This window comes from Python bivittatus, unplaced genomic scaffold (assembly GCF_059951505.1).
Source record: "Python bivittatus isolate LINGU-HERP-01145 unplaced genomic scaffold, Pbiv_v1 ctg000410_np1212, whole genome shotgun sequence".
Taxonomy (NCBI): Eukaryota; Metazoa; Chordata; class Lepidosauria; order Squamata; family Pythonidae; genus Python; species Python bivittatus.
In genome coordinates this window covers 296,080-316,247 of record NW_028277067.1, presented here as the reverse complement: position 1 = coordinate 316,247, position 20,168 = coordinate 296,080, and the positions used below count along the sequence as shown (strand labels likewise).

General features: G+C 50.2%; 2 protein-coding genes across 4 annotated transcripts in view; both read right to left on the bottom strand.

The window, feature by feature from the left end:
- The window catches only part of LOC107326503 (mucin-3A-like), a 20,226-nt gene extending 17,866 nt beyond the window's left edge, over positions 1-2,360 (bottom strand). For all 3 annotated transcript variants that reach the window (XR_015796596.1, XM_088143314.1, XM_088143313.1), the window contains exons 1-2: positions 1,358-2,360; positions 59-259 (exon numbers count right to left, since the gene is read on the bottom strand). Coding sequence is in view for 2 of the 3 variants with exons in the window: in XM_088143314.1 (XP_087999440.1) it covers positions 59-259; positions 1,358-2,264 (1,108 nt within the window). In the remaining variant the exon portion in view is untranslated. The remainder of the gene's footprint in view (positions 1-58; positions 260-1,357) is intronic.
- On the bottom strand, positions 2,272-20,168 carry LOC103058443 (uncharacterized). Its single transcript, XM_088143279.1, has 3 exons — positions 20,004-20,168; positions 2,562-11,539; positions 2,272-2,370 (listed from the first exon to the last, which is right to left on the bottom strand). The coding sequence occupies exons 1-3, from the start codon at positions 20,053-20,055 to the stop codon at positions 2,272-2,274; spliced, it is 9,129 nt and encodes a 3,042-aa protein (XP_087999405.1). The 5' UTR covers positions 20,056-20,168.

Here is a 20,168-nt window from a genome sequence, read left to right as displayed (position 1 = left end):
AAGCTGTACCAGGCTGTCATCTGGAAAGAACGATCAAGCTCTTCTTGATTGTACTTACAATCTTTGACAGGGATCTCATCCACAGGGAACTCACACTTGGGCCCATAGAATAAATCCTCATTACAGATGCATTTGATTCCATCATAGGTTCCACCATTGAGGCATTCTTGAACAGGGAACTCACACTTGGGCCCATAGAATAAATCCTCATTACAGATGCATTTGATTCCATCATAGGTTCCACCATTGTAGCATAGCTCTGGAAGAGAGAAGCCCCCACATACAAATCTAATTTAGAAATTATGATCTATTCTTAAAGACAACAAATTAAGCAGAAGCATAATTCTTTATCACAGTGTGACATGTATGAAAAATAAACAATCTACCAGATAAATGAAGGAGATCAGACATATTCACATGAAACCAAATTGCAACACTGCTCTTCAACTCTTTCAGTCTTTTGACATCAGCTGACAGGAAGGATGGGGAGGCTGATCAATTTTTCAAGCAATGAAGTGGAAAATGTAATCAAATTAAGGAGTTTTTTTTATTTTTTTAAAAATTCTTGCCTCATCTTTTCAACTTTCTCTTCAACATTTTTTCAATGTCTAATAACTGTTGATGCTCTGAATCAGTACTAGCAATCCCTCCTTAAGACGCTTACATTGCAAAGAAGTTATTCAAATAAGGACAATTATCTCAATCATTAATAGTGTCTCCAGAAGAAGATTGGGGAAGGAGTTCTGCATAACAGGTCTCCTTCCAGTTTTTAGCCAAAAGTTGGCAAAACAAGATGAAAACAATTTTTCTGTGACTGTGGAGTAATCTGCACAAGCTAAAGCCTGTAAACATTCAGTGCTATCATGTTCTTCAAGAACCCTGGACCAAGACAGACATTTCCCAAAGAAGATGTCCATCCTGCCATCCCAGCAGAACAGGAGGGAGCTTCCTCTGGACCTTCAAATGTTGCTGAGTTCCCACTCTCAGCTGCCCCAGCCAACAGGCCCAATGGAGATGCAGAGAGCAGTTACTATATTGGGAAGGGCACAAATCTCATTCCCAGAATAGAAATCCTAAGGCTGGGAGGGAAAATCACTTCATACCAGAAGCACGCTTAGAGGGAGTGTCTCTATACGTGATTTCGGATAGATATGTGGTGCATACGGGGTCATCAAACTGGCACTCAATCAGCCCTAAACCTTATCCATTTCTCATAAATCAAAACCTCTAGATTGTTCTTCAGATCACAGGTCACCCGCATCTAATCAGAGGAATAGATATAAAAGCCCTCATGAGTTTTGCACCATAAAAAAGTTGATTTAGCGAACATATTCATCAAATAAAAATTGCAGCTCACCTCCTGTGGTACTTCTGATGGTGCTCTTGCCAGTAGTAGTTTTGCTACTGGAACTCTTGCTAGTATTCTGGCTTGTAGTGGTGGTACGTGTGAAAGTTGTCGTACGTTTGGAAGTGATTGGATTGGTAGGATCTCCTGGAATTGGTCTGCTGGATAACGTAGATCCGATGCTGCTACTCCTTCCTAAAGTACTAGTAGATGGAGTAGTTCCAGTGACATGAGTCAAGGTGCTATTAGTCTGTAAGACAGGGCTCGATGTTCCAACCGAAGAAGCAGTTGTAAAAGGTGGAGGTGCATGGGTGTGTGCAGTGCGTGTCGGGCTCGGTGTGGTTGGGGAGAGTTCAGCTTCCACCGAGGCAGTACTGGCAGATGCTGTGCTGGAACTCACATGGCCTACTGTGCCGGATGCGCCTGTGGGGGAGCTGTGTCGAGTTGGAAGGCTGCTTGTCTTGCGGGAGAGAGCACTTGTGGATGCTGTGGTTGAGGTGGGAGCGTGCACGGTACTACAGGACTGTGAGGTAGGGCTGGGAGTTACCCCCGAAGAGGTGGTAGAAGCTGAGGCTATGCTCCCGTCGCTCACTTCCGTGGTGCGCGTTGTTCTCAAGCTATGCGCCCCCCCGGGGAGAGCACTTGGGGAAAAGACGCCTGTGGTAGCCTCACTCACCGCGGAAGTGGTCTGTGTAGAGGTGCTGTGTGGGGGTGCATGGGTGTGTGCAGTGCTTGTCGGGCTGGGCGTGGTTGGGGAGACTTCTGCTTCCGCCGAGGCAGTACTGGCGGATGCTGTGCCGGAACTCACATGGCCTACTGTGACTGTTGCGCCTGTGGGGGAGCTGTGTCGAGTTGGAAGGCTGCTTGTCTCGCGGGAGAGAGCACTTGTGGATGCTGTGGTTGAGGCGGGAGCGTGCATGGTACTACTACCGTGTGAGGTAGGGCTGGGTGTTACCCCCGAGGAGGTAGTAGAAGCTGAGGCTACGCTGCCATCGCTCACTTCCGTGGTGGGCGTTGTTCTCAAACTTTGCGTCCCCCCGGGGAGAGCACCTGGGGAAAAGATGCCTGTGGTAGCCTCACTCACCCCAGAAGTGGTCTGTGTGGAGGTGCTGTGTGGGGGTGCATCGGTGTGTGCAGTGTGTGTCGGGCTGGGCGTGGTTGGGGAGAGTTCTGCTTCCGCCGAGGCAGTACTGGCGGATGCTGTGCCGGAACTCACATGGCCTACTGTGACTGTTGCGCCTGCGGGCGAGCTGTGTCGAGTTGGAAGGCTGCTTGTCTCATGCGAGAGAGCACTTGTGGATGCTGTGGTTGAGGCGGGAGCGTGAATGGTACTACTAGCCTGTGAGGGAGGGCTGGGCGTTACCCCCGAAGAGGTGGTAGAAGCTGAGGCTACGCTCCATAGCATCACTTCTGTGGTGGGTGTTGTTCTGAAGCTATGGGTCCCCCCGGGGAGAGCACTTGGGGAAAAGACGCCTGTGGTAGCCTCACTCACCCCGGAAGTGGTCTGTGTGGAGGTGCTGTGTGGGGGTGCATGGGTGTGTGCAGTGTGTGTCGGGCTGGGTGTGGTTGGGGAGAGTCCTGCTTCCACCGAGGCAGTACCGGCAGATGCTGTGCCGGAACTCACATGGCCTACTGTGACTGTTGCGCTTGTGGGGGAGCTTTGTCGAGTTGGAAGGCTGCTTGTCTCACGGGAGAGAGCACTTATGGATGCTGTGGTTGAGGCGGGAGTGTTCCCAGTACTACTAGCCTCTGAGGGAGGGCGGGGTGTTACCCCCGAAGAGGTGGTAGAAGCTGAGGCTATGCTCCATAGCATCACTTCCGTGGTGCGCGTTGTTCTCAAGCTATTTGTTCCCCCGGGGAGAGCACTTGGGGTAAAGACTCCTGTGGTAGCCTCACTCACCCCAGAATTGGTCTGTGTGGAGGTGCTGTGTGGGAGTGCATGGGTGTGTGCAGTGCCTGTCGGGCTGGGCATGGTTGGGGAGAGTTGTGCTTCCGCCGAGGCAGTACTGGTGGATTCTGTGGTGGAACTCACATGGCCTACTGTGCCGGTTGCGCCTGAGGGGGAGCTATGTCGAGTTGGAATGCTGCTTGTCTCGTGGGAGAGAGCACTTGTGGATGCTGTGGTTGAGGCGGGAGCGTGAATGGTACTACTAGCCTGTGAGGGAGGGCTGGGTGTTACCCCCGAGGAGGTGGTAGAAGCTGAGGCTACGCTGCCATCGCTCTCTTCTGTGGTGGGCGTTGTTCTCAAGCTCTGCGTTCCCCCGGGGAGAGCACTTGGGGAAAAGACGCCTGTGGTAGCCTCACTCACCCCGGAAGTGGTCTGTGTGTAGGTGCTGTGTGGGGGTGCATGGGTGTGTGCTGTGTGTGTCGGGCTGGGTGTGGTTGGGGAGAGTTCTGCTTCCGCCGAGGCAGTACTGGCAGATGCTGTGCTGGAACTCACATGGCCTACTGTTACTGTTGCGCCTGCGGGGGAGCTGTGTCGAGTTGGAAGGCTGCTTGTCTCGCGGGAGAGAGCACTTGTGGATGCTGTGGTTGAGGCGGGAGCGTACACGGTACTACTAGACTGTGAGGTAGGGTTGGGAGTTACCCCCGAAGAGGTGGGAGAAGCTGAGGCTAGGCTCCCGTCGCTCACTTCCGTGGTGCGCGTTGTTCTCAAGCTATGGGTCCCCCCGGGGAGAGCACTTGGGGAAAAGACGCCTGTGGTAGCCTCACTCACCCCCGAAGTGGTCTGTGTAGAGGTGCTGTGTGGGGGTGCATGGGTGTGTGCAGTGCGTGTCGGGCTGGGCGTGGTTGGGGAGACGTGAGCTTCTGCCGAGGCAGAACTGGCAGATGCTGTGCTGGAACTCACATGGCCTACTGTGCTGGTTGCGCCTCCGGAGGAGCTGTGTAGTGTTGGAAGGCTGCTTGTCTCACGGGAGAGAGCACGTGTGGATGCTGTGGTTGAGGCGGGAGCATGCACGGTACTACTAGCCTGTGAGGGAGGGCTGCTTGTTACCCCCGAGGAGGTGGTAGAAGCTGAGGCTACGCTGCCATCGCTCTCTTCCGTGGTGGGCGTTGTTCTGAAGGTATGCGTTCCCCCGGGGAGAGCACTTGGGGAAAAGACGCCTGTGGTAGCCTCACTCACCCCGGAAGTGGTCTGTGTGGAGGTGCTGTGTGGGGGTGCATGGGTGTGTGCTGTGTGTGTCGGGCTGGGTGTGGTTGGGGAGAGTTCTGCTTCTGCCGAGGCAGTACTGGCAGATGCTGTGCTGGAACTCACATGGCCTAATGTGCCAGTTGCGCCTGCAGGGGAGCTGTGTCGACTTGGAAGGCTGCTTGTCTCACGGGAGAGAGCACTTGTGGATGGTGTGGTTGAGGCGGGAGCGTGCACGGTACTACTAGCCTGTGAGGTAGGGCTGGGAGTTACCCCCAAAGAGGTGGCAGAACGTGAGGTTACGCTCCCGTCGCTCACTTCCGTGGTGTGCGTTGTTCTCAAGCTCTGCGTTCCCCCGGGGAGAGCACTAGGGGAAAAGACACCTTTGGTAGCCTCAGTCACGCCAGAAGTTGTCTGTGTGGAGGTGCTGTGTGGGGGTACATGGGTGTGTGCAGTGCGTGTCGGGCTGGGCGTGGTTGGGGAGAGTTCTGCTTCCGCCGAGGCAGTACTGGCGGATACTCTGCTGGGACTCACATGGCCTACTGTGACTGTTCCGCCTGCGGGCGAGCTGTGTCGAGTTGGAAGGCTGCTTGTCTCACGGGAGAGAGCACTTGTGGATGCTGTGGTTGAGGCGGGAGCGTGCATGGTACTACTACCGTGTGAGGTAGGGCTGGGCGTTACCCCCGAGGAGGTGGTTGAAGCTGAGGCTATGCTGCCATTGCTCTCTTCCGTGGTGGGCGTTGTTCTGAAGGTATGCAATCCCCCAGGGAGAGCACTTGGGGAAAAGACGCCTGTGGTAGCCTCACTAACCCCGGAAGTGGTCTGTGTGTAGGCGCTGTGTGGGGGTGCATGGGTGTGTGCAGTGCGTGTCGGTCTGGGCGTGGTTGGGGAGACTTGAGCTTCTGCCGAGGCAGAACTGGCGGATGCTGTGCTGGAACTCACATGGCCTACTGTGCTGGTTGCGCCTGCGGAGGAGCTTTGCAGTGTTGGAAGGCTGCTTGTCTCACGGGAGAGAGCACGTGTGGATGCTGTGGTTGAGGCGGGAGCGTGCACTGTACTACTAGCCTGTGAGGGAGAGCTGGTTGTTACCCCCGAGGAGGTGGTAGAAGCTGAGGCTATGCTGCCATCGCTCTCTACTGTGGTGGGCGTTGTTCTGAAGCTATGCGTTACCCCGGGGAGAGCACTAGGGGAAAAGACGCCTGTGGTAGCCTCACTCACCCCGGAAGTGGTCTGTGTGGAGGTGCTGTGTGGGGGTGGATGGGTGTGTGCAGTGCGTGTCGGGCTGGGCGTGGTTGGGGAGACTTGAGCTTCTGCCAAGGCAGAACTGGCGGATGCTGTGCTGGAACTCACATAGCCTACTGTGCTGGTTGCGCCTGCGGGGGAGCTGTGTAGTGTTGGAAGGCTGCTTGTCTCACGCGAGAGAGCACTTGTGGATGCTGTGGTTGAGGTGGGAGCGTACACGGTACTACTAGCCTGTGAGGGAGGGCTGGGTGTTACCCCCGAAGAGGTGGTAGAACGTGAGGTTACCCTCCCGTCGCTCACTTCCGTGGTGTGCGTTGTTTTCAAGCTCTGCATTCCCCCGGGGAGAGCACTAGGGGAAAAGACGCCTGTGGTAGCCTCACTCACCCCGGAAGTGGTCTGTGTGGAGGTGCTGTGTGGGGGTGGATGGGTGTGTGCAGTGCGTGTCGGGCTGGGCGTGGTTGGGGAGACTTGAGCTTCTGCCAAGGCAGAACTGGCGGATGCTGTGCTGGAACTCACATGGCCTAATGTGCTGGTTGCGACTGCGGCAGAGCTGTGTAGTGTTGGAAGGCTGCTTGTCTCACGCGAGAGAGCACTTGTGGATGCTGTGGTTGAGGTGGGAGCGTGCACGGTACTACTAGCCTGTGAGGGAGGGCTGGGTGTTACCCCCGAAGATGTGGTAGAAGGTGAGGTTACGCTTCCGTCGCTCACTTCCGTGGTGTGCGTTGTTCTCAAGCTCTGCGTTCCCCCGGGGAGAGCACTTGGGGAAAAGACGCCTGTGGTAGCCTCACTCACCCCGGAAGTGGTCTGTGTGTAGGTGCTGTGTGGGGGTACATGGGTGTGTGCAGTGCGTGTCGGGCTGGGCGTGTTTGGGGAGAGTTGTGCTTCTGCCGAGGCAGTACTGGCGGATGCTGTGCTGGAACTCACATGGCCTACTGTGCCGTTTGGGCCTGCGGGGGAGCTGTGTCGAGTTGGAAGGCTGCTTGTCTCGCGGGAGAGAGCACTTGTGGATACTGTGGTTGAGGCGGGAGCGTGCATGGTACTACTACCGTGTGAGGTAGGGCTGGGTGTTACCCCCGAGGAGGTGGTAGAAGCTGAGGCTACGCTGCCATCGCTCTCTTCTGTGTTGGGCGTTGTTCTCAAGCTCTGCGTTCCCCCGGGGAGAGCACTTGGGGAAAAGACGCCTGCGGTAGCCTCACTCACCCCGGAAGTGGTCTGTGTGGAGGTGCTGTGTGGGGGTGCATGGGTGTGTGCTGTGTGTGTCGGGCTGGGTGTGGTTGGGGAGAGTTCTGCTTCCGCCGAGGCAGTACTGGCAGATGCTGTGCTGGAACTCACATGGCCTACTGTGACTGTTGCACCTGCGGGGGAGCTGTGTCGAGTTGGAAGGCTGCTTGTCTCGCGGGAGAGAGCACTTGTGGATGCTGTGGTTGAGGCGGGAGCGTACACGGTACTACTAGACTGTGAGGTAGGGTTGGGAGTTACCCCCGAAGAGGTGGGAGAAGCTGAGGCTATGCTCCCGTCGCTCACTTCCGTGGTGCGCGTTGTTCTCAAGCTATGGGTCCCCCCGGGGAGAGCACTTGGGGAAAAGACGCCTGTGGTAGCCTCACTCACCCCCGAAGTGGTCTGTGTAGAGGTGCTGTGTGGGGGTGCATGGGTGTGTGCTGTGTGTGTCGGGCTGGGTGTGGTTGGGGAGAGTTCTGCTTCCGCCGAGGCAGTACTGGCAGATGCTGTGCTGGAACTCACATGGCCTACTGTTACTGTTGCGCCTGCGGGGGAGCTGTGTCGAGTTGGAAGGCTGCTTGTCTCGCGGGAGAGAGCACTTGTGGATGCTGTGGTTGAGGCGGGAGCGTACACGGTACTACTAGACTGTGAGGTAGGGTTGGGAGTTAACCCCGAAGAGGTGGGAGAAGCTGAGGCTATGCTCCCGTCGCTCACTTCCGTGGTGCGCGTTGTTCTCAAGCTATGGGTCCCCCCGGGGAGAGCACTTGGGGAAAAGACGCCTGTGGTAGCCTCACTCACCCCCGAAGTGGTCTGTGTAGAGGTGCTGTGTGGGGGTGCATGGGTATGTGCAGTGCGTGTCGGGCTGGGCGTGGTTGGGGAGAGTTCTGCTTCCGCCGAGGCAGTACTGGCGGATGCTGTGCCAGAACTCACATGGCCTACTGTGACTGTTGCGCCTGCGGGGGAGCTGTGTCGAGTTGGAAGGCTGCTTGTCTCGCGGGAGAGAGCACTTGTGGATCCTGTGGTTGAGGCGGGAGCGTCCATGGTACTACTACCATGTGAGGTAGACCTGGGTGTTACTCCCGAGGAGGTGGTAGAAGCTGAGGCTATGCTACCATCGCTCTCTTCTGTGGTGGGTGTTGTTCTGAAGCTATGGGTCCCCCCGGGGAGAGCACTTGGGGAAAAGACGCCTGTGGTAGCCTCACTCACCCCGGAAGTGGTCTGTGTGGAGGTGCTGTGTGGGGGTGCATGGGTGTGTGCAGTGTGTGTCGGGCTGGGTGTGGTTGGGGAGAGTTCTGCCTCCGCCGAGGCAGTAATGGCAGATGCTGTGCTGGAAATCACATAGCCTAATGTGCCGGTTGCGCCTGCAGTGGAGCTGTGTAGTGTTGGAAGGCTGCTTGTCTCACGGGAGAGAGCACTTGTGGATGCTGTGGTTGAGGTGGGAGCATGCACGGTACTACTAGCCTGTGAGGTAGTGCTGGGAGTTACCCCCGAAGAGGTGGTAGAACGTGAGGTTACGCTCCCGTCGCTCAGTTCCGTGGTGCGCGTTGTTTTCAAGCTCTGCATTCCCCCGGGGAGAGCACTAGTGGACAAGACGCCTGTGGTAGCCTCACTCACCCCGGAAGTGGTCTGTGTGGAGGTGCTGTGTGGGGGTGGATGGGTGTGTGCAGTGCGTGTCGGGCTGGGCGTGGTTGGGGAGACTTGAGCTTCTGCCAAGGCAGAACTGGAGGATGCTGTGCTGGAACTCACATGGCCTACTGTGCTGGTTGCGCCGGCGGCAGAGCTGTGTAGTGTTGGAAGGCTGCTTGTCTCACGCGAGAGAGCACTTGTGGATGCTGAGGTTGAGGTGGGAGCGTGCACGGTACTACTAGCCTGTGAGGGAGGGCTGGGAGTTACCCCCGAAGAGGTGGTAGAAGCTGAGGCTACGCTGCCATCGCTCTCTTCCGTGGTGGGCGTTGTTCTGAAGGTATGCGTTCCCCCGGGGAGAGCACTTGGGGAAAAAATGCCTGTGGTAGCCTCACTCACCCTGGAAGTGGTCTGTGTGTAGGTGCTGTGTGGGGGTGCATGGGTGTGTGCAGTGCGTGTCGGGCTGGGCGTGGTTGGGGAGAGTTCTGCTTCCGCCGAGGCAGTACTGGCGGATGCTGTGCCGGAACTCACATGGCCTACTGTGACTGTTGCGCCTGCGGGGGAGCTGTGTCGAGTTGGAAGGCTGCTTGTCTCACGGGAGAGAGCACTTGTGGATGCTGTGGTTGAGGCGGGAGCGTGCATGGTACTACTACCGTGTGAGGTAGGGCTGGGCGTTACCCCCGAGGAGGTGGTTGAAGCTGAGGCTATGCTGCCATTGCTCTCTTCCGTGGTGGGCGTTGTTCTGAAGGTATGCGATCCCCCGGGGAGAGCACTTGGGGAAAAGATGCCTGTGGTAGCCTCACTAACCCCGGAAGTGGTCTGTGTGTAGGCGCTGTGTGGGGGTGCATGGGTGTGTGCAGTGCGTGTCGGGCTGGGCGTGGTTGGGGAGACTTGAGCTTCTGCCGAGGCAGAACTGGCGGATGCTGTGCTGGAACTCACATGGCCTACTGTGCTGGTTGCGCCTGCGGGGGAGCTGTGTCGAGTTGGAAGGCTGCTTGTCTCACGGGAGAGAGCACGTGTGGATGCTGTGGTTGAGGCGGGAGCGTGCACGGTACTACTAGCCTGTGAGGGAGGGCTGGTTGTTACCCCCGAGGAGGTGGTAGAAGCTGAGGCTACGCTGGCATCGCTCTCTACTGTGGTGGGCGTTGTTCTGAAGCTATGCGTTACCGCGGGGAGAGCACTTGGGGAAAAGACGCCTGTGGTACCCTCAGTCACCCCGGAAGTGGTCTGTGTGGAGGTGCTGTGTGGGGGTGCATGGGTGTGTGCAGTGTGTGTCGGGCTGGGTGTGGTTGGGGAGAGTTCTGCTTCCGCCGAGGCAGTAATGGCAGATGCTGTGCTGGAACTCACATGGCCTACTGTGCTGGTTGCGCCTGCGGCGGAGCTGTGTAGTGTTGGAAGGCTGCTTGTCTCACGCGAGAGAGCACTTGTGGATGCTGTGGTTGAGGTGGGAGCGTGCACGGTACTACTAGCCTGTGAGGGAGGGTTGGTTGTTACCCCCGAGGAGGTGGTAGAAGGTGACTCTATGCTGCCGTCGCTCTCTGCCATGGTGGGCATTGTTCTCAAGCTATGCGTTCCCCCGGGGAGAGCACTTGGGGAAAAGACGCCTGTGGTAGCCTCACTCACCCCCGAAGTGGTCTGTGTAGAGGTGCTGTGTGGGGGTGCATGGGTGTGTGCAGTGCGTGTCGGGCTGGGCGTGGTTGGGGAGAGTTCTGCTTCCGCCGAGGCAGTACTGGCGGATGCTGTGGCAGAACTCACATGGTCTACTGTGAATGTTGCGCTTGCGGGGGAGCTATGTCGAATTGGAAGGCTGCTTGTCTCACGGGAAAGAGCACTTGTGGATGCTGTGGTTGAGGCGGGAGCGTGCACGGTACTACTAGTCTGTGAGCGAGGGCTGGGTGTTACCCCAGAAGAGGTGGTAGAAGCTGAGGCTACGCTGCCATCGCTCTCTTCTGTGGTGGGGGTTGTTCTCAAGCTATGCGTTCCCCCGGGGAGAGCACTTGGGGAAAGGATGCTTGTAGTACCCTCACTCACCCCGGAAGTGGTCTGTGTGGAGGTGCTGTGTGGGGGTGCATGGGTGTGTGCAGTGTGTGTCAGGCTGGGCGTGGTTGGGGAGAGTTGGGCTTCCGTAGAGGCAGTACTGGCGGATACTCTGCTCGGACTCACATGGCCTACTGTGCCGGTTGCACCTCCAGGGGAGCTGTGTCGAGTTGGAAGGCTGCTTGTCTCGCGGGAGAGATCACTTGTGGATGGTGTGGTTGAGGTTGGGGCGTGCACGGTACTACTAGACTGTGAGGGAGGGCTGGGTGTTACCCCCGAGGAAGTGGTAGATGCTGAGGCTACGCTTCCATCTCTCACATCCGTGCTGGGCGTTATTTGTAAGCTATGCGTTCCCCCGGGGAGAGCACTTGGGGAAAAGACCTCTGTGGTAACCTCACTCACCCCGGAAGTGGTCTGTGTGGTGGTGCTGTGTGGGGGTGCATGGGTGTGTGCAGTGCGTGTCGGGCTGGGTGTGTTCGGGGAGAGTTGTGCTTCCGCCGAGGCAGTACTGGCGGATGCTGTGCTGGAACCTACATGGCCCACTGTGACTGTTCCGCTTGCAGGCGAGCTGTGTAGTGTTGGAAAGCTATTAGTCTCGCGGGAGAAAGCGCTTGTGGATGCTGTGGTTGAGGTGGGAGCGTGCACGGTACTACTAGCCTGTGAGGGAAGGCTGGGTGTTACCCCCGAGGAGGTGGTAGAAGGTGAGGCTACGCTTCCGTTGCTCACTTCTGTGGTAGGCGTTGTTCTCAAGCTATGCGTTCCCCCGGGGAGAGCGCTTGGGGAAAAGACCCCTGTGGTAGCCTCACTCACCCTGGAAGCGTTCCCGGTACTACTAGAGTTTGAGGAACGGTTTGTTACCCCACTGAGGGTACTTGAGGAAAGGTTTTCGAGTTTTTTAAGATGATGATCCTGAAGTGTGTTTCTAGTGTCATCTCTGAAGGCACCTGAGGAGAGAGAGCAATGACAGTGCTGACAGTGTTACTTTAATTTATAATCGTTGGAATCATTTTGGGAGCTTTGTATATATTTCATAAATGTCTCTTTTTCCTTTCCTGATGGGAAGATATTTTATCTTCATTTTATTTCCAGGCCATGCTTCATCCTGGAACAGTTCACAGGAATTTACAAGTTATATAGACAATTATAATTAAATAATATTAAATTAATCTAAGATAATAAAGTGAATAATACGTAAAATAATGAACAGAAATGTTAAACCAGAGTTTTTTAAAAGAAAAAAATAAAAGTTTGCTTAGTCCTGGAATAGTTTGCTGTTTTAAATATGCCTTGATGACGGCTACCAATATTGTTTCTGTGCTGAATACAGATTGAAATTCCTTTAGGTAACTGGCTACTTCCAAGTACGTTTCTAATTGGAAGGTTACCACCCTGGTTAGGAATGTCCCCGGGAAGGTTTATTTGTAGCTTGGAGATAGTTATCCAAAATGTATCTTACAATGAGACCATGTTGTAGAAGTGAGTGTTTGAGCTTCCACATCTAATCCTCATAAGTTTCTGGAAGAAATCAGCTATGTTTGAGATTCCAGAAAGAATTTTTACTGGTCAATGCTAAAGAAAGCTCAGGATAATAGTTCTGCTGTACTATTTGTTCTTCCACAAGTGTATGGTTAGATTTCTCTGTTCATTTGTGTGGAGAATTGTGATGTTCCTCCCAGAAACCAACACTGGAAGCAGCAGAAGCCTTCCCTCTTTGCCAAGGATCTGTCCTGCCTCAGCATTGGCAAGACCATAAAACAACCTGCCTGACTCAAGGTCTCAGGCTGAAAGGCACTGGACATCAAAGCAAAGTCCAAAGACAGGGCAGATTTCAGGCTAAAGTCAAGGGGACAAACAAAGTCAAGGTCCAAAGGATGTCCCAGAGTCTGTGCAAATGTCAAGATTTCACAGAATAGGATCAGGAAGTGTTAAATAGACACAGATGGAAGGCCTGGCTACTCAGATCCCAGGGTTGATGAAGCCACGGTTCCTGGGACCCCATTCATTCCTCAGCCATTAAGCTGTTCAGGGGAAATGCCTGATTGTGAGATGGTTTGTACTCCTAAGCAAACTCATATTCCCAAGGAAATCTGTTCTTTAAGCACACTTGAGCCCTTAGTAAGTTGCACTCCCTGGGACACCCCGAGATAGCCTCTTCCTTCATTTCAAGTCAGAGCATGTATTTCCTTGTTTTCGTTTATTTGCTTTTATTTAATTACAATTCTAATGAACAGATACTTCCTTCAACTATGTAATTGTACTTTGGCTCACCTTGCAGTCCACCCTAAACTGTGCCTTTAGATAACACCCAAGATACAGGCATCTTTACAGCAGAGTTCTTTATATTATAGTATATTTGAAAGCATTCATCTGTGAGCCACCATACACTATACTACTGCAGCTCCTAGGCTGATACTGAAAGAGAGGGAAAATCTCCACCGGAGAAGAAAATTTACATACATTTTTATTTATTTATATTTCAAATTTGTCACCGCCTATCTCACTGTGGAGTGACTCTGGGTGATTATACAGTGGAACCTCGGTTCACGAACTTAATTTGTTCCGCGACTCTGGTCGCGACCCAAATTGGTCGCGACCCGAAGCAAATTTTCCCATAAGGTTCAATGTAATTACCGTTACTCCATTCTGGTGTGGAGGACAGGGAGGCGGCTATTGCTTGGAGGGAGAGTCCCCCTCCCTACGACCACGTGTCGGGGTGGAAAATGGCCACGGACCACGTGTCAGGGGCGGAAAAATGGCCACGGACCACGTGTCAGGGGCGGAAAAATGGCCACGGACCACGTGTCAGGGGCGGAAAAATGGCTGCGGACCACGTGTCAGGGGCGGAAAATGGCCACGGACCATGTGTCAGGGGCGGAAAAATGGCCACGGACCATGTGTCAGGGGCGGAAAAATGGCCGCGGACCACGTGTCACGGGCGGGAAAATGGCCGCGGACCGTGTCACGGGAGGGAAAATGGCCACGGATCCTGTTCGTGACCCGAGGCAGAGTTGATGAACCGAAGCAAAATTTTGCGGCCGGAGCTGGTCGTCACCTGAAAAGTTCGTGAACAGAAGCGTTCGTAACCCGAGGTTCCACTGTACATCAAAATCCCTCCATTCCTTAATAAATGGTATTGGTACTACAGTATGCTTCTTATCCCATCCCATCCCCCTGCACCTCTTTTAAAAACCCAGAACACTAGGGACAGTCATGTTAAAGAGGTGACGTTCTTGTTATCCCACTTTTTGCAACAGGTATATAATAATTATGACCTGTCCCATGGCTTAGTTTAAATGCCATCTTTGAGCCAGCAAAAAACTATAATGGCATAAAATTTGCCGTCCGCACTGCTAATCACTAGTCTACCTCTATAATCCGGTGTTTTGTCCAGCTGCTGGATGGTGGTGTAGTAATTTCAGATGTGCAGGGCATGTTCAACCAAAGCCATTGGCTAAAGCTTCCAACTTAGCTAATCCTAGTCAGCGGGAAACTATTAGAGGTACCCTGTGGGTTTAGTGATTTATCAAAACCTGGTATCACCCCTGAGTTAGCTGTTACACAGGGTCAGAGAGCTGTTCTGGGACATGAAAGACAGCCTGGCAACATGACAGTATGGCAACATGAGTAAGGAGCAGTATATGGAGCAACTCCAGGGTTTACAATCCAGAAGGCACAGACTTGGCAAAAGAACATTTATGGACCAGAGCACCTGGAGGAAAAAAGTTAACCAAGTTTTCATAAAAGCAATCTTTTCAAGAAGTATGTCACATCCTCTATGCCAAGACAAAAGATGGAAACCCATGCCTTGATTTTCACAGATGTTGGACTGGTATGTTATGAACAGAGGTATGATGGCAGTGAGATCATCCAGAAATTCAAAGAGAATTTCAAGATTAAAGATCAGTCACACACTACAATGGAATCCAAGCAGGGAAGACAGAAGTTTTTTATTCAATCAAAGGAGCAAAATAAGCTAAAATGTCAAGACACTTTAGAATGGAAGAAGCCAATGAAGCAGAGACATCTGTGGCAGTGGACTACCAAAAATGTGACCACAGAGAGTCAGAATACACTGGCAAACAATAACCAGTACCAAAGGCCACAGGGAAGTTTTTGCACATAGCACTACTAGCAAGACTGCAGTTGGAATTCAATGCAGGAAGGTTGTTATGCCATCCCAAGGCAACTGTATTGCAGTGAACAGAGTAAAAAAGGACAACAGGGATGAAGCTGGAGCTACATGCATCATCATCCAAAGCAGACTGGGTGAACAAGAAGTCAGACAGATTTGGGGAAAGAATTACAAATTGGGCCAGGAAGCAATAATCTACTGCAAAACTATCACCCATTGAAACTGAGTATACTGTAGCAGCACTAGAATGCCAAGAGGCAATTTGGCTCTGCCAATTGCTGACTGCCATTGGGGTGGACACAACAAATCTACTCCCAGCCTGGAGGATAACAAGAAAGTGAATGTTGGCCTGTACCAAACACATTGACATGAAGGACACCTACTGAGGGATTTACTAGATAACCTTAAATTCCAGTGTTGGAATTGAAGACTTGAAGGCAGACTTCCTGACAAAACCCAGAGACTGACATGGCAATCTTACCAGAAAAATAAATCATGGGAAATGATCCATGTGCTATTGAGATAAGGTGCTGGAGTAATGCAAGAGCTGAATCATGACTACAGTGGGACTACAAGGGCTAATCCTTAGTCCTTGCATATTCAAGAGGGAAAAGGAAGATCTCCTACCAGTCTCAGACATGAGCATTATAACTTAAGTCTCTCTGAATTTGCTCTCCATTTATGATCTTACATAACCTCTGAAACAATGCTAAACTACATAAAGATACAGTATGTTTCTTTTAACTCTAAAATTGATTTGAATGCAGCTACTAGTTATTGCCAGGGTATGGTTGTCCTATGATTACATGCAAGTGGAGAAAGGCCCCTAAACTCTAGGCACTGGCAGGATTAATTTGGCATTGCTTCAATCCTCAGCAAAATCACCAATTTTGAAAAGAAAGAACTGAGTGTAAATTCCTCTCTCCTTCTGCTCCTACCACCTGGAAGAGAGGGAAGCCACACTACTACCAGTCAATGGTGTTCCAAAAGCCTGGGCTTTAAAAATTGTTTAATAGGCATAAATCACTTTCTACCAGGGAATACTGTATATTTTTACAGAAGGGGATTCCTTTGGAGAAAAATGAACCTGGAATTTCCTCTTCCAGACTTAGTGAGGTTCATCATTCCTAGGAATGCTAATTGGCTAAAAGCAGGAAAAGGCAGTTAAGTGGCCTTTCTTGTCAAATGAAAAGCTAAAATGAATAGACAGAATGATGGTACACTGGGCTTCATATCTTGGCTTCTAGGAGGCATGCAAATTTGCTCCTACTTGAAAATTAGTGGGCTTTTTTTTGTTTTGTTTTTGTTTTTCAAAGAAGGGTATTCCTTTGTGAGAGTCAGAGCTAGGAACTTTGTTCTTCAGACCGTATGGATATCATCACTGCAAAGAATGCAAATTGGCTAAAAACAATATTTAAAAACCCAGGGAACAGCCTTTGTTACAAAATGAATAGGCAGAACATTTACTGTACTTGTTGCCTCATATCTTGGCTTGTAGCAGACATAAGATTTGCTCTGTGTTTAAAAATGAAAACTAAGAATGGGATTCATCTGGGGGTCAGCCCCCTCTTATACTGCCCATAAAGAGAACACACAATGGGGAGGCATCTTCACATTTGGTGAATGGCCAGGCCTTCATGACACCCATTTTGTGACTAACCACACATACGCATACCACAGGAGCCATTTTGTGGCTTTGCTGTCCGCAGTTTTTAAAAACGTTAACTATAACTATATTCCCCAAAGAGTTGGGGAATCCTGGCTGGGTGGGAAGAAAAGCATAGGTCAGAGGGGTAGCCATTGGTTGTCATATTCTGCCTTGTCCTCTGTTTTCTTTAAAGAGGGGACAAGAGGTTAAGAGAGGCTGGGTTGCCTGTGGTTTTGCTGCTGAAATGGAGCAGCAAATGGCACTCTTGGCCGCCTACAACCTTTGCTTACACATGCTGGCACATGAGGCAGAAAATCTGTCAAGTATCTCTTCTTCATCAACTAAATAAGTATATAATGTTCTTTTGTGACAATCAACATTTGTGCCCTCAGGCAGCTTTTTGTCTGAGAGTAGGGCCATCCAAGATGGCCTCCTTCCTTCTGTGAAATCGGTGATCTTAAAACAAATTTAGAAACCAGAAACAAAATTGATCAATTTTAGACAATTATTAAAAATCGAAACTGTTAAGGAGTGGGACCGTCGTTTCATACTTTTGATTTCATGTCTCTGGTATATTTAAAAAAAGGGTGCATGAATTTGGAGAGGGAAAAAAATATGCCTTTAGTTTATATATTGTTGTCCTGTTTTGAAGAATTATTACCCGGCTAAATAAAAATGATAGATGGGCAACTGGTTGCCAGGTATGGCAGCCCCTTGGCAATAAGCCCCACTTTTTCAATTTCTATTTCTACTGTCCAGTGAAGGAACATGTCCCACCCTTAATTAGATACATCAGTATAAGGAAGTCACCTGCACAAGAAAGCTTTTGAAAAGCATAAGTTCTCTCTTCTCTCCAAATCCCCCTTTATCACAAATAAACATGCCCTGCTAACACGAGGGCATACCATAGAACAAGAATTAAGCAACCTTTGTGGCTGGAATGCCATATTCCCTTTCTGGGGGCTACATGCAAAAGCTGGGAAAGTTACTAGCCATTTTAGGCCTTACTTCACCAACCAGTGGAAAAGACAAACAGGCAGCAATGCAGCTCCTACTGCTCAACTATTTGCTTTACTTCTGAGAATCACAACTTCACAAGGCCAATTCCACCATTAGGCAGAGTGAAGCAGCCATCTCAAATGGCCGAGGCTAAAGGCAGCAGTGGCAGCTTTCTAGCTGTTCTTTCGGACACCAAGCCATTTTTCTTTCTTGGAAGAAATCCCTCTATGGGTCACATATTGCATTATGTATTACAGGATAATGGCTATCCTATTTCATTGTCAATGTTGAAGGAAGATTCAACCGCTAATTGAACTGGCTTTTGAAAATGGATGGAAGGGTTATATGTTGGAAGCAAGATGTTCTGGACCAGGCTTTCTGTTCCAAGAAGGCTCTAAGTTACAACCACATTTGTTCCAATCCACTTGGCAGAGATGCTCAACTGATGGAACTAAACCAGGCTAATTCAGGAGACTGAACTACCCACTCAACAAGATCAATAGACAAGTCAATAGAGCCAGATTGATTTCCAAGGAAGACTTATTAAAAGACAGACCACAAAAACACAACAGCAGAACCACTGGTTGTCACCTACAGCTCACAGCTCAAACCACTCAAACACATTATTAATAAGCAACAACCCATACTGAAAAATAACACTGCACTTTTTCAGGTATTGGGTGGCAGGCCCATATTTGCATGCAGACAACTACACAACCTGAGGCAAATTCTCACAAGCCCTAAGAAACAAGACAACAAAATAGAACAAACATGGAAACCAGACCCTGTAACATACCCATATGCCTACTTTGCCCCCACATTTAAACCAACAGCACCATCACTGGCTCCAACAATTTTACACACAAGATTAAAGGTACCTTCCCGTGCTCTTCCTCTAATGTGATACATGCCATCATCTGCCAGCAATTCTGCTTTGGATTCTATGTGGGACAAATAGGCCAAACTTTGCACAAATGAGTTAATAGACACACGTTTTACATCAGGAACCAAAACAAGAATAAAATAATATCAACATATTTCAACCTCCTAGGACAGATTTGGGAAAAAAGAAACTTGAACTGGGAGCTTGCTGAACTCACATACATCAAAAGAAAGTCTCAACAAGCACAATGGGTTTTTACACATTGCAGTTGTTAATTGCTAAGGTACTTGTAGTCCGTTTCACATGTAACCTGCCTCTGCATAACCACCCCGTCTTCCCTCGCTCTGCCTCTTCTCAATTTAAATCCTACATCAGTTTAGCCGTTCCACGCATCTGACAGTGAGCTGTAGTAATGACACCTTATGCCTTTTAATATTTATTACTTCTGAAAAGATGTTATAAAACTCCTTCTGATTTTTGGCTACTGTAGACTACCCCAACACTCCTCCTCAATGTCAATAATAATTTCAAGTGATTGAACAACTACATTTCCCTAGAAAACATGGGGAAACTATTATTCTTGATTGCAATGTTTTCACAAAATCGAAGTCTTATGGCAAGCCCAGGTAAGTGATATACCAGAACAAAATAATTTAATTGTGGCATTAGTAACACTACATTGTATTTATATCAAAAAGTATTTTAAAATGTGCAGTGGCACCATTTTACTTCCTTTTTTAATAAAAACTCCTACATGTTTTACAGACATAGCAGTCCTATATAAAGTAAGATTTCTATTCTCATTTGTCAATTCAAAATTGGGATTTCTGAGCAATTTTGAACTTGTTGATATAATATTTTGTGTAGCTTGTGTCATTTCATACATGACATTTCATATCAGTCATGACATGATTGCAATAATATGCATGAAAATTCCACAAATTACTCCTATTTCCTCCCCTTTCTACAGTGGCATTCTAGCCTCACATTATTCTTTTTACTATGAGAAAGTAAAACTTTTTAGAACATTAAAAGATTATACAATTAAAGTGCTATTTGTGGTTTGTAAACAGGTATGGAGAACATAAGAGTGACCAAGGGTCAGTAAAAAAAATCAGCTCAATTTTCCAATACTGAAAATGGGCAGTGATAAAGAATGCTCAGTCAATAAATTATTGCACTTATTACACACTAGTAAGACAATGCTGAAGACATTTCAATCCAGATTTCAACAAGGCATGGAATAAGAATTCCCAAAATACAACCTGGGTTCAGAAGGGGCAAGGTACCAAAGTTATGGCCCTGTTAGGAGACATGTCTTCAGATGGGGAGGAAGCAGCACCAGTCCTGTCACTGGAGATTCCAGCAGTACTAGAACCAGTGACACATTCTGATTTTGACAGACCCAGCAAATTCACAGGATCCCTCACCTACACTCACTGACAGAAACTCAGTAGTTCTGCCACTTACTCCTAGGCAGAGGCATTTAATGAAGGTCCAGCTTTATACACAGAGGAAGCTCTTTCCCCAGTTCCCATCCATCCCAAGAATATTCCAAAGCCTATAGTTCTTTTACCTCACAAACTGGACCAAAATGAATCACGAAGAGTTAGTCAACTCCAATGTAACTTTTCCAAGAGAGAAAAGCATAAATACCATGCATTTTGGAATAAGCAGAAAAGCCGGATATAAATTCAATAAACAACAACAACAAAACAGCTTGTTCAGGGTCTTACTAGTACTAACCTGTTTTATCAAAATCAAAGATGAAGAATAGGAGAAAGAGGGCCTTCCTCATTAGTCAGTCTCCAAAGATTGTGGGGCTATCCAAATCAATAATCTCAGAATAGCACTCAGCCACTCTGCAGACTCTGCATTCAGAAGAACACTTTAGGCCTTTGGATTCTTGGA